The following is a 13,480-nucleotide window of genomic DNA, read 5'->3' on the forward strand; positions in this document are numbered from 1 at the left end:
GCCGCAGCCCCGCGGGCCGCTCGTTCTCTTTATTTCTCGGCCCGCGAGGAGCGGGGGTGCGCGGAGCCCCAGCCGCCCCGCCCGGCCCCGGGGGGGCGGCGCACAGTGACGTACCTGGCGAGGATGACGCCGCGTCGGGCAGTCGCCGAGGCGGCCATGGCGGTTGCGGGCATGGCCGTGCTGACGGAGCGGGGAGGGGTGCGCGCCCGGTGCCTCCCCGTATAGCGTCCGGCTGGAAACGCGCGCCGGGAGGCGCTGCCGGCCGCCCCGCGCCGCGGCCATGGCCGGCTCGCCCTCCGTGCCCCTGCTCATCAACGTGGCCGGGTCGCTGCTGGGCCTCGCGGCCACGCTCACGCTCATCCCGGCCTTCAAGGAGCACTTCCTCGCCGCGCGGCTCTTCGGCGAGGACCTCAACAAGGTCTCCCGGCGCCCCATGTGAGTAGCTGCCGCTGCCGCCGCTGCCGCGCCGAGCCGGGCCGACCGCGCTGACTCCCACTTCCCTCGTTCCAGCCCCGAGGCGCAGGGGGTGATCAGCGGGGTCGTGTTCCTCATCGTGCTCTTCTGCTTCATCCCCGTGCCCTTCCTGAGGTGCTTCGTGGAGGAGCAGTGCGCAGCCTTCCCGCACGATGAGGTGAGGCGGCGCCGGCGCGGGAGGGCGGCGGGCGCGCGGCTGCGCCGTAACCGGCCGCTCTGCCCGCCAGTTCGTGGAGTTCATCGGCTCCCTCCTCGCCATCTGCTGCATGATCTTCCTGGGCTTCGCTGATGATGTCCTCAACTTGCGCTGGCGCCACAAGCTGCTGCTCCCTACGCTGGCCTCCCTCCCGCTGCTCATGGTTTACTTCACCAACTTCGGGAACACCACCATTGTGGTGCCCAAGCCCTTCCGCGTACTCCTGGGCCTGCACCTGGACCTGGGTAAGTGAAGACCTGCTGGAAGCCCTTGTCTACGCAGCAAGTGACGGGGGACGTGCTCCCCTGAAACTGTGGCACGTAGCGGATAGCCATTTTCACAGTGCAGAAGAGAGTCGGGAAGGATCTGCTCAAGCTGCCAGCAGGAGGGCACGACTCTGGGCAACCTCTAGGCTAGGAAGTGACTGGCTATCCCGCATTTACCTCTGCAGCCAGGCGCCAAACTTTTCTGCAGTGCCCTGGGGCCAAAGCACCTGACAATGTGGCCTTGGGGATATGGGGATCCAAGTGCCACGTGCATCTGCCACTCAGATGCCAAAACCATCAAAGCGCAGAAAGAGCGTTACAGCCCTTCGCTGCTCTGCATCTCTCGGTGCACGTGCTCGCTTTGCAGCAGACGCCATGCCCTACGACAGCAGGTTTGCAGGGGAAGGGGTTCTTTGTTACTAATCTACTGATTTAGAAACTTGCAGAGACTGCTAGGCAAGAGGCTGGCGCACAAGAGTAGAGCTTTACTTCAGTGCACTGTGCCACATATGGATGCTCAAGCGCTCGCCTCGCCCTGATCTGCAGGTATCTTCTATTACGTGTACATGGGCATGCTGGCCGTGTTCTGCACTAACGCCATCAACATTCTGGCCGGAATTAACGGGCTCGAAGCAGGACAGTCGCTGGTGATTGCTGCTTCCATCATCACGTTCAACATTGTAGAATTAAACGGTAAGGAAGAACACACATGGCGGGGGCCGTGCAGAGAGCAAAGGGAGCTAGAATCCTTGTTTTCAGGGCCCGGTAGTACTAAAAGCGAGCTAATCCTAACTTAGCACAAACTCATTTTGTTTCTTTCTTCTGCAGGGGATTATCGAGATGATCATATTTTTTCTCTCTACTTCATGATTCCCTTTTTTTTTACAACACTGGGGCTGCTTTACCACAACTGGTAAGAGGATGGGCATTCAGAGAGGTATCATCTGTCTTTACTTTCTGCCTTTTCAAACAAATGCTGAAGGCATTCCACGCCGGTGGAATCCTGCGGCCTAGACAAGACTCTGGCTAGAACCAAGGTGGCCATGCAGTGACCCACTGATGGTTCTTATATGTGCTTGAACAACTTGGTGGAGTTGTTCTCTAACGGAGTACTAAACCCCCGTGGAGTGCTCTGCCTCTGACGCCCTGCTGCCCCTGTTTACACGCTGGCTTCTCCGCAAGTCAGGCTGTGGGCTGCAGTCCCAAAGTTTCTAGTGCACGTACCTGCATCCGCTGTGCTCTTCAGCGCAGAACTGAGATTTGCAGGCTGCAGTTGTGTTGCTCTACGATCTGCGTGACAAAAAGATGGAGGCTGTCAGTATTTGAAAAATACTGAAAATTTGCTGTTGCTTATGTAGCCCAAAGGTACATCGGATCAGGCAGTTTCTCTGCTTTTTGGGACTGGGGGTTTGCTGGCCAACGGCATCATCCTTCTTCCCCAAAGCAATTGCACTAGCAGCAACTGTGTTAGTACAGTGTGAAAGTGTTACTGCGCTCTTAGCGGAGGCTGGATTGTCCACGTTAGCTGAAAGCAAGGCAGCTGGGTCTGCATTTCCCTCCTGCCCCCTACCCTGCCACAGGGAAATGCATGTGCGGATTGGAGCCATTCTTAGGGCACAGCCATCTTGACAGACCTTTGCGCTTCTGCTCTGTGGCCCGCAGGTACCCATCGCGAGTCTTTGTGGGGGACACCTTCTGCTACTTTGCTGGCATGACCTTCGCTGTGGTGGGGATCTTGGGACACTTCAGTAAAACAATGCTGCTTTTTTTCATCCCGCAAGTGCTCAACTTCCTCTACTCACTGCCTCAACTCTTCCACATCATTCCCTGTCCCCGCCACCGGCTGCCCAGGTAATGTACATGACTGGCCTGTATCTGACCTGACATCTCTGCACCAGACATGGGTGCCCTTTACCTCCAAGCACCAGCTGAGAAACAAGAACCCCGGTGGGTAGATGTTCTGTTTTGAAACCTATCAAAATAGACTGAATAGTGAAAAAGTTGCTGCCTCGCTCTGCCAACTATAGTTCAGTCCAACAAAATCACACAGGTTTGCCAAGAAAATTAATATTTTTTCCAGGTATGGAAGACTGGTCTTTAACAATGTCAGACTATGATTTATTTGCAGCTACAAACATGAGGGGAATTGATGCAGGCCACTACCAGTGTTATTGGAGTATGATCTGCTAAGATTTCCCGGTGGCAGGCATTCTGTGGTACTATGCCGTATCAGTGCTTGTCTCTGCACACTGGATTTTCATTTTTAAAACCATACAAGTTGATAAAAAGCATCTGGGGAACCTGGGGGGAAAGGAATCTTCTCTCAACTTGGCCTGATCTGAGGGACCAGGTATCAGCAGGTGCTGTTATGTCTATCAGATTATTTCTGTTCCCCCCGTTTTCTGACCTACCCTACCTAGGAATCTGTATCTCATTACAGAAAGACCATTCTATCTCCTTGCTCCTAAAATGTCAATGTTTCCTTTAGGCTCAATCCTAATACAGGGAAGTTGGAGATGAGCTACTCCAAATTCAAAACGAAGAGCCTCTCAGCACTGGGAACATACATTCTGAAGGTAATATTAGAAAGACTAGTGAAGTCGAGACATGTTTTGAGACAGTGATCGAATGGGAAAGGAACAGGATGGGAGGCAAGCCACCACTTCAGGGAACAGCGGTTAATTCCTAGTGTAAATCCACAGGAAAACACTCAGGGTAGTACTGTCACTGTCCCTCATGCACACTAAGTCGTATTAACAACCATATTCTAGCAGTGGTCGCAGGGCCCTCATAAGCCTGTCCTCTCTTTTCAGTAAGAGCACGAGTCAGACCACTGGGATGGTACAGCAAAAGGGATCTTGGGCAAAGCTGACCGGCGAGCAGCAAATGTACCTGGTCAAACAGCATGCAATATTTCTTTCTCCAGGCAGTAAAGGTCTTGCACATCGTCGATGTGAGGAGCGGACTGGATGAAGACGGCGAATACACCGAGTGCAATAATATGACGCTTATTAACTTGGTTATAAAGCTGACTGGACCCATGCATGAGCGCAATCTCACTCTCCTGTTGCTACTCATCCAGGTCAGACAAAGGGTCTTCTCAGGTAGAAAAATGTTCTCTGCAATAGAAGGAGATCCAAGTTAGGCACAAGAGCGTTATGGAGAAGGGCGGGGAATACAATGTCATACTTTCACACAAGTAGCAAGTTAGTTGTGGCACTTGAGGAGAAGCAGAGGTTTGCATAGCTGAAAGGGAATAGATTCCTTCCCACCTGACTTTGTTCATTGAGAGCTAATAAATATAAAGTCCCAATGGTAGCTTGAGAAGATCCCCAAACACAAACCGACAGATGCTGGAAAAAGAGCAGGAAGAATATCACTGTGTGCTTGCCTTGTCTATCTGACCTTGTAGAGCCTTTTCCACGTTTCACTTTTTTAAGTCATACCAGATAACACAGCACAACGTTACATCCAGTTGATGGCCCTACACAAGCTTGGTGTCTGTCTTAGTAATAGAGGGAGCCTGAGTGGAATGCGGGAGCTTTGTGGACCAACCTAGATACAGAGGCAACGCGCCTCACACCTACTGCCGTGTGCTACCTCTATTCAGCACGTGAGCGCCCTTGCCTATTACAGGCACTCTATTCTTTGAGAGGCCTGTATTGATTAGAAGCTCATAATAAAGTCTGGTTTGGTTTTGTTTTCGTTGTACATCATGTATGAGAGAGACTCACCAGGAAAGAGAAGAGAGGCTTGGCCAAATTTCCATTTAGGAGCAAGACTTCCAAGAAACGAGTCTGGAGACTGAAGGGCCTTAGGCAGGCTACCTCGGGGATGGAAGGGGATGGGAGGAATATACGTGCATAAATCTACAGCATCTTGATCCCAGTCAGACCAGAGAAGTTTTGATACTGACTTTCTGAAAGGATACGGAATTAGAGCTTCATGATGAGGCATTTCCCATCACTAACAATAGTTTAGTTGCGCTAAAGGTTTGCTAAGCATTATTCCCAACTGTTCATCTCTGCATATTCTGACAAGGTGAACATGCACAAGCATATTCAGGATCCCCCACAGAGAGTTATGATTCTGATACAGAGGACTGAGAACTAGGGGCAGACTTCTGCTTTTCATAGTGCTATGCCTAAGATATTTTAACATTGTCATTTAGTGAAATAAACCATGTTTGACACCACAGCACATCCACCTGGAAAAGAACCTACCAGCCCGTAACATATTGAACATTGCAAGTTTTCAACTTTTTTTTTTTTTCCCTTTGTTTAACCTAGGTGCTGGGCAGCATAATTGCATTTTCAATCCGATACCAACTAGTGCGCTTGTTCTACGATGTCTGACAGGGCTGCCACGAGCAGAGGAAAGATTTGCATCTTCCAGTCGAGCTCTTGCCGACCAGATGTTTAAAGTCATCTTATTCCAGCCCTCTGAGAACCTCAGGACTCCTTTTAAGACGAAAGCAACTACTCTATGCCAGCCAATCTTGAGCTGCGTTCTCATTTTTGTGTCCAAGAAGGTGTTTGTCTGATTCTGCTGACAAAGAGATATGATACTACTTGAACCTCATTGTTATTGGGAATACCTTCTATATGGGAAACATATGACCCACACCTACCCAGAGTGCTTAGAGAAAGTGGGAGAGGTGAAAGTTCCATATACAGATAAGCATGTTACTATTCCCCGAAAGGTAAAAGAGCACCTTCAGTTTCTGTGGGACTCTGTATAACAGAACAAGTAAACGAGAATCCCTCTCTTGGCTATACCAGTGCTATCTTTGGTGCATGAACGTGGAATAACATGCTATAATTCTTACCCAGGACTGAGAGCGCTCCAAGAATAAAGTAACTTGTAGTATGGTTCCCCCTTCAGTGCTTTGCCACGGGAAGAATACTGACGTACGATGAAACGAGGTAGGGTCATACATCGGCGTGGCCCTCTGCCCTGCTGGGGGCTGTTAATTTCTACGGCAGACTGCCTCCTGGGAATATTCCCACTGAAGGGCTTAAATTCCAAGTGACTCTGTCTTCCTTCCTGGAACAGAACACATATAAGGCCTGCCGAGCAGGGGTCACTATGTTCTTTCATGGCACAGGACATCAATAAAAGCCTTACATTAATCTGGGACTGAGAGCATGCAGGCTGCTTTTCACTTTTTCTTATTTGTATGACCATTCATACAGCATTTTCTGGCATCACAGTTCACCACAGAATTGCTGCCTACCTGACAGAATAATACACGTGAGCCGCTGGAGCATCAGCAGTAGGTTAAAGAGTCTGTGCTAGACTGGAATGAAATGCAGAATACAAGGACAGGGAAGCTGAGAAGGGTGGCACTGAAAGTTGCTGCATCTGGCAGCCTAATAGCTATGAGGCTGCTGTGTCTCTGTGTCCCCAGGTCCAGCCAGTGGCGAGTCTGAGGACGTGTTCACAGTAGGTACAAATGCGTATGGCCAGCCACGCGGGTCAACAAAGTGACCAAACCCGAATGATACCAATGGCCTCACTCTCTTTCCCAGGATAGCCGATCAGGATAGCGGTCTGCTAGCGGAATGTATTTGCATATATATGCTTACATATCTCTACACACACTATGGATCCCTTCTGCTGCTGTCCCATAGCTGCCCCCCGGGCTCCTTGGTCTCCCCAGTTGCTGCAGCTGCTCGTACTCTGACCTCACACGCAGACACACACAAGTAGATCCATCTGGAGCTGGTCTGGACCAACAGCCTTCCCAGTGGCTGATTCTTAAGACACCTTCCCTGCGCCCTGATTTTTCCAGGGGTGGGAAAAGTTACCTACCTGGGGAGGTAACTTGTAGCCCTGCACCTCATCCTGAATACCAGGCTCGAAAGCCTCTCACCTTATTGGCTGGTTGGTGTGACTTGATATCCAATAGGAATTGCACAAATTGACACTGACCCCAACAACCACCCCCACCACAATCTGCACAGTCCCCCTAGTTGCCGGTACCAGACGCAGGAGCCTCTTTGGCCAGAGACTCGACTGCAGCACGTACGCTTAGACCTTCAGACACGCAGAATAGACTCTGCTCAACCCATAAATTGCTAGAAACATCTTAATAAAGGAACAGGACAGACCACAGACTACTGGTGCCACGTACCATCTACATTAGAACGTGTGACACCCCCACCTCAAGCTTGGATTTTCTCATGCCTGTCCGCTTTGACGCCTCCCCCATCTTCGTGTCTTCTGCTAAACAGCCTGTATTAAGTCTCGCACACCTGCACAGTCCCCTAAAGGCTCCCAAAGTAAGATTTGCACATCGCCCAATGGGTTTTGGCTGCACTGCTGTGAGCCCCACACCCCTGGGCCATGTAGGGACCCTCAGCCCCAGCTCACCCCAGAGAGATGATCCCCCTTGGAGGGCTCAGGGAACAGGCAAGCTGTGGAGCATCACACAGCGTTGTTGGGGCTCTGCTGTCGCTCCTCCGTCCGTTTGGAGCACTGTGAGCACCGTTATGCACAGCACCTAGGTGGCACGGCTAGAGCCTGTGACCTTGCATTGACCCAGAGCTCTGGCCTGCGGGTAACTTGCCGCAGTCAGCCCTGACTTACAGAGGCTGGTCCGTTTCTCCGCTCAGGGGCACCGCAGCTCGCGCTGTAAGCGCTTCTGCCGCCCCGGATTCCAGGGCCAGCGCTGCCGCTGTCGCCGGGCCGGGCCGGTCGCGCGGCGCCACCTCAGCGCGCCGCGCCCCTCCCCCGCCGCGCGCCCCAACGGCCGCCGCGCCGTACGACTTTGGCGCCTTACCTCGCTATTGGCCCGTGGCAGCCGCCAATAGGCGCGCGGCGCGCGGCGTCGGATCGCAACGCGCACCAGTCAGCGGAGACGTTTTTCGGAGGACGCGCCAATGGCGAGGCGCAGTGGCGGTGTCCAATGAGCTGCGCCCTCCTTTGCCGGAGGTTATAAAGGGGCTGGGTGAGGGGCCCGCAGCCCCACTTGGCGGCGCGGCTGCTGCGCGGAGGCTGCGAGGCGACAGCGGAGTGAGGCGCCATGTCTGGCCGTGGCAAGAGCGGCGGTAAGGCCCGGGCGAAGGCCAAGTCCCGCTCGTCGCGGGCCGGGCTGCAGTTCCCCGTGGGGCGCGTGCACCGGCTGCTGCGGCGCGGGCACTACGCGGAGCGGGTGGGCGCCGGCGCGCCCGTGTACCTGGCGGCCGTGCTGGAGTACCTGACGGCCGAGATCCTGGAGCTGGCGGGCAACGCGGCCCGCGACAACAAGAAGACGCGCATCATCCCGCGGCACCTGCAGCTGGCGGTGCGCAACGACGAGGAGCTCAACAAGCTGCTGGGCGGCGTGACCATCGCGCAGGGCGGCGTGCTGCCCAACATCCAGGCCGTGCTGCTGCCCAAGAAGACGGGCGGTGGCGCCGCGGGCCCCGCCAAGGCCGGCAAGAAGGGCGGGGGGCAGCAGTCGCAGGAGTACTGAGCGCCGGGCGGGCCGCCCGGCCACGCCACACAACGGCCCTTTTCAGGGCCACCCACATTGCTCACCGGGAGAGCTGGGTCCGGGGGAAGGGGCCGCGGGGCGGGGCGGGCGCTCGCGGCACGAAGGGAGCGCGGGGCCGCGCGCGCCGCTGCCGCCCTCCCGCTGCAGAGAAGGGGCGCCGGGGCCCGGCCTCCGTGAACTGTATTTATCGGCCACTACATTCAGTCGACGGCGCCCCGGGAATAAACAATGCTTCATTTCCACAACAATGCCCCGGTAAGGCGCCATGTCGCTGTTCCTGCCGTTCCTACAAGGCCCTAGCGCAGGAGCTCTGCAAAGGGAAGCGAAAGTGTCAGCTCCTCCCAACCTTAGCATGAGGACTGAGCACCAGCTGCAGAGAAGGGCATGGTCAGCCCCTTCAAGCTTAGACCGGTTATTGTACAAAAACAACCATCTCAGCCAGCATCTATGCAGGCATATCCATTAACCATCCAGATACTTGAGATTAGTGCCTGGTGGCAAGTTTAGATCCAATACTTCAAACTTAATTCTTTAAGCAAGACCTATGATGAACATAGTGTCCCTGGGAATCTGCCACCAAGAACCCTGTATTAGAAGCCTAATAATTTTGCTCCCTTCAGTGAACCTTTCTGAGGTGGAAACAGGCGCAAATCGTATTCAAAGCATTAGGCAAGTTCCGTAACTACTGGAAGTATGGAAAGTACTGTCACAGCTTAGTCTTTGATTATAATTGGTATGCGGTTCCTTACTCCTACATGCCATAGAGGCACATTTCCCAAGTTTTGTGGACTTTCTAGTGACAAAAATCAAATAGTTGAAATGAACCTCACAGAGATAGCTTGTGAGCTGGAGAAACACAGAATGGGACAAAATCCCTGAAAGTACTCACAGGTTAACTTTGTATTTCAAGTTTTATGTGCACACACCAGATGAGACTGATGTGAATGCTCAAATAAATCCATTCTCCCAAAGAATGACAACACAGTTGCTGCAGAGGCCTGAGCAACAGTTGCAGCAGTCGTGCCCGCTGCAGCATGGGTTTAGCGCGCATCATTGAGCTGCCTTGCAACACTAAGGATATGTTTAGCTCCCTTGCTCAGAAGCAAACTTGCAAGTTCAACGCCAAGGCTCTCTGCAGCTTGCTGAGCCTGACGAGGAACAGTCTTGGCCGTGATGCCAACGTGCTGCACGTCATCATTTGGTCCATCTTCATTCTGCAAATACAAACGTCACTATGTGAGGTGACAGGAAAGAGTATTGTTCAACTCATACGTAGAACTGGGTAAAATACATGGTCTGAAGAATCTGGAATGGTGGCATCTGAGTACGATTTCCATAAAGTTATGAAAAGGGGAGAGGAGGCAGGGAGGAATGGGGGACAAACAAAACACTCCAGAAGTTGACACTTTGAAGAACCAGACAGAAATAAAATGTGGTTCACATACCTGGTGTGGCTGGTTAACGCTGGTCTGCATAGTCTCCTTCAGGCTATCAGAACCATCCAAGCTGTAGACAGCTCCAGTCAAATACAACTTAGAAAAACACACAGAAAGAATAGCATTTCAAAACAAACCACAAAAACAACGCAGGCCAAGCATCTCCTTTAAGAAAAATGTAAAATATGCAAAAAATGCAAAGCAAAGGTGAATGCTTTCTTAGTCCAGTGAGACCAGCAGGAATAAATGGGATAAAGCTGTAAGGAAAGCAATCCCTATTAGGGAAGATGTGCCTTCCTGAGGAAAGGGCTTATATTTTTCCTCAACTGTCTGTCTTGACAGCTACAGTGTTGTGTAAAAAACACTGATTTCTCAGGAGTCAGATAAGACTTTCTCAGACCTAAGGTTACATTACTTTTAAAGGAGGAGCAGCAGCCTGTTTTTACGAGGGCATTATCTCACAAGCAGAGCTTCAGTGACCAGATCGATTCTCAGCCCTACTACTTTGGACACCAACCTCAAAACCTTGAATCAGCCCCTGTCTGCCCTCCTCGCTTGTAAGGAGGTCTGCTGGAGTTAACTTCAGGGAAGTATCAGTAGATACGCGTACATGAGCACACTTTTTCTTTCCAGGCATAATCACCAAAAAAATACAAAGTACTCCTTACCTGGCCATCTTTCAGCACGCTGTTGACTGCAACAGGAACACTGCATCCACCCTCCTAAGACAGAAAGAAGCTGACACCAACGTTCCTACCTGGCACTTTCAGAGCAGAAGCTTCTGCAAAATGTGCGCCGTACACAAGTCTAGACATCACTCTTCAGTCGTTACATACACAGTCCATTTGGCAGTTTGAACAAAGTGCAACAGACTTTCCATACCACATTCTCAGTTCTATGCTTGCAGAGCCATAATTTCTGCTCCTGCAGGAGGCAAGCAAGCAAGCACAAAAGCAACAATGACACACATACCAAATGCTTCATAAAGGCTCTCTCAGCAATGCAGCACAGCACAGTTTCTCCATCATGCAGGGCAGATACCATGTTCAGTATCTCTTGGTCTTTGGCACGAACTTCCACTGCTAAGGCACCCTGCAAGAGGAGAAATAAAAAGAAAAAAATACTCAGGTTTATGCATATGCATCTCTGTGCACTCAGTATGGTCACAAAACAGAATTCATAGGCTTGGATGCGTTGCACTTGGGGAGCGTACGCCAATCCCAAACCCCAATGCACAGGCTGCAAACGCATCTTACGGAAGCTGCTCCCAAGGGAAGATCAGAACTTCCCTCGGCCAAGTATTCAAAATCATGCTGTCACCAGGCATCCTTTTCTGGCCCCAGAATGTGCCAGTACCTATTCCTATTGTACATATACAAACGCCTGCCCCACGGTCCTCTCGCTAAGGTACAAGAAAGGTCAGAGGGAGCTAAACTCCGTCACTCTTTTATCGCAATGCAGGTCAAGCTGCATGAGTAACAAATCAGTTCCTGCCCAAACTGAGAATCAGCACAAAAAGCAAACAAACAAACAAACAAAAAAGAGTAACAGTGCAATACCTGACTAACATAATAAAAATCACTATTTCAGACGGGGCTTTTTTTGCAGCTTCCTCTTAAGTGATTCTTTATTTTCAGACCGTTTTAAAGGAGGCCTGTCACCACAGACCACCTTTTTCTACCCAGAAGTAACATGCCAACTCTTATGTTTGTCCAGTGATACCACATCCAGGCTGGGAGAGAACTGTACTACATATGCAGAGGCACTTGCAATCACTAATATGTAACTGTGTCATGCTTAGCACGTTCCATACCCGCAGCACAACAGTGAATAAACACAGCCAGGTGGGTAGCAGGGGCTGGAACACTCTTCCCACCCAGAAACAAGCGCACTGGGAACGCGCGCCGAGCCACATGCTTCATCTCTGTACTGCTGTAGTTCAGATACGGGGAGTAGGAGGGACGAGGGGGTCACAGCACAGAGCTACGGCACTGCCCGTCTGCAGTTGGCCTGGCACCGCTCGGCCCTGGCCCTGCCAGGCCTCCCTGATGTTGGCAATGGCATCACACACACGCTGCCTCTGCTAACTTTTTTTCCCATTACTGATGATGCCTCGGCCTCCAACGCACCGGCTAGCAGAGAGCTGCCTGTTCCTCCCCCAGGCTTTGCATAAGCAGTTTAACAGGCACTGAAAGAGACTGATGACAACAAAGAGAGCCTTTGGCAACAAACAGTGGAAATATTCAGCATTGTACTGCTGCTGGCTTTCAATACGCACCAAGGCTTCAGACCCGAAAGCTGGAACGTACCTGTCCAACTGCATAGAGGCAATCTTCTGGGCTTAGGATCTGGAAGAAAGCCAAGCCAGACTTAATTCAGGTTGCACTGTTCAGAGCAGAGCAAGTTAGCGCTGAACTGTGTGCTGTCCCCTACCTGACCATGGAAACATGGCCTCCTGTCTGTGCCTCTGTGTTTCTATCCCCAACATGAGACAATGCACTTCCCTTCATCTGGATCGCAACATTTCATTATTTTGTTATCTAAAATATCTTGTCTGCCTAGTGCTGCATTGCTGGACACAAGTATTGTGCAGTGGTGGGAGATGATCAGATTACAAACCCTCTCTGCATCACGGAAAGGTGCACAGAAAATTTGTTCTTGTAAGAAACAAAAATGCCTGAAACAAATTGAACTACAGGCTAATGCAGAAGTGGATTCAGCAGGCTACACGCTCCTCTGTGATGGGACCTGCACTAGGCCCGAAAGAAGCGGTGGCAACGCTCTTTCCCACCCTGCTCCTCTTTACCTGGCCAATGCGATCCTCCCAGCCCATTCTCTTCAGCCCGGCAGCAGCCAGGATTATGGCACTGAAGTCTTCTTTCTCATCGAGTTTCTTCAAGCGGGTGTTTAGATTCCCTCTCTGCCCAAGTGGTTAAGCAAAGTAAGAAACAGCACGCAAACAGCCCCATAAGCCTTCGCTTGTGTGCGTTTGCAGAATTCACAGAGCTTTACAGCCTCCAAATGAGAAGCAGCCATGGCACCATTCTGAAATAAGCGTTAAACATGGACAATTGTTTCATCGTCTTTATCTCAGTACTATGGAATACTCATTCAAGTGTGGGCTCTAAAATGACATCCATGTTATCTCTGAAGGGGCACCGGTGGCTCCTGACAGCAACTCATTTTGCAAGCCAAAGACCAGGGTTACTAGTTCCTGCCTTTCACCACCAGGTCAGTGGCCTAAGTCGTAATTCCAAGGTATTGGGGAGCAAATGGCAGTTGGCCACTACTGCGACCAACATGCGGTAAGCACCTACCAAACAGGTGTTAGGACATTCCTTATTGCCAAATGCTTCTGCCTCTTCAAAGGTAGAAGAAGGCAGGCCCTTTCTTTACGGTTTCAGGAGAAAGGGGATTGAGTGCATTGCACAACATCACACACGCACCTCAGAATACATGAGAGGGGACAGCCTCAGGGGAAAGGGGTTGTTCTTGTAGGTCAGGCAATGAGAATCAGCCTTCTATTTTCCTTTTTGCAGCTTTATATGGCTTCTACTTCTTGCCAGAAAAGGATACAATATCTCTGAATTCCAAGTGAGGGAACTTCTTTTTGAGCTGGGCTGCTCGC

General features: G+C 51.4%; 3 protein-coding genes across 3 annotated transcripts; 2 read left to right on the forward strand and 1 right to left on the reverse strand.

Moving 5' to 3' along the window:
• The first annotated feature begins 186 nt into the window (after positions 1-186).
• LOC104569333 (UDP-N-acetylglucosamine--dolichyl-phosphate N-acetylglucosaminephosphotransferase) lies at positions 187-5,711 on the forward strand. Its single transcript, XM_088537508.1, has 9 exons — positions 187-435; positions 511-631; positions 702-915; positions 1,483-1,629; positions 1,765-1,849; positions 2,599-2,787; positions 3,425-3,512; positions 3,863-4,018; positions 5,226-5,711. The coding sequence occupies exons 1-9, from the start codon at positions 281-283 to the stop codon at positions 5,289-5,291; spliced, it is 1,221 nt and encodes a 406-aa protein (XP_088393634.1). The 5' UTR covers positions 187-280; the 3' UTR covers positions 5,292-5,711.
• A 2,252-nt stretch (positions 5,712-7,963) lies between these two features.
• On the forward strand, positions 7,964-8,398 carry LOC148591476 (histone H2A-like). Its single transcript, XM_088537512.1, has one exon. It carries the CDS (start codon positions 7,964-7,966, stop codon positions 8,393-8,395), a length of 432 nt encoding a protein of 143 aa, XP_088393638.1. The 3' UTR covers positions 8,396-8,398.
• Positions 8,399-9,115: 717 nt separating this feature from the next.
• LOC104569332 (VPS11 core subunit of CORVET and HOPS complexes) lies at positions 9,116-13,473 on the reverse strand. The gene is made up of 7 exons (XM_088537509.1): positions 13,429-13,473; positions 12,659-12,772; positions 12,162-12,200; positions 10,825-10,944; positions 10,521-10,574; positions 9,862-9,948; positions 9,116-9,630 (listed from the first exon to the last, which is right to left on the reverse strand). Exons 2-7 carry the CDS (start codon positions 12,683-12,685, stop codon positions 9,457-9,459), a joined length of 501 nt encoding a protein of 166 aa, XP_088393635.1. The 5' UTR covers positions 12,686-12,772; positions 13,429-13,473; the 3' UTR covers positions 9,116-9,456.
• Between the last annotated feature and the right edge of the window lie 7 nt (positions 13,474-13,480).

This window comes from Tinamus guttatus, unplaced genomic scaffold (genome assembly GCF_059628265.1).
Source record: "Tinamus guttatus ecotype Peru unplaced genomic scaffold, ASM5962826v1 Tinamus_guttatus_pri_ptg000795l, whole genome shotgun sequence".
NCBI lineage: Eukaryota > Metazoa > Chordata > Aves > Tinamiformes > Tinamidae > Tinamus > Tinamus guttatus.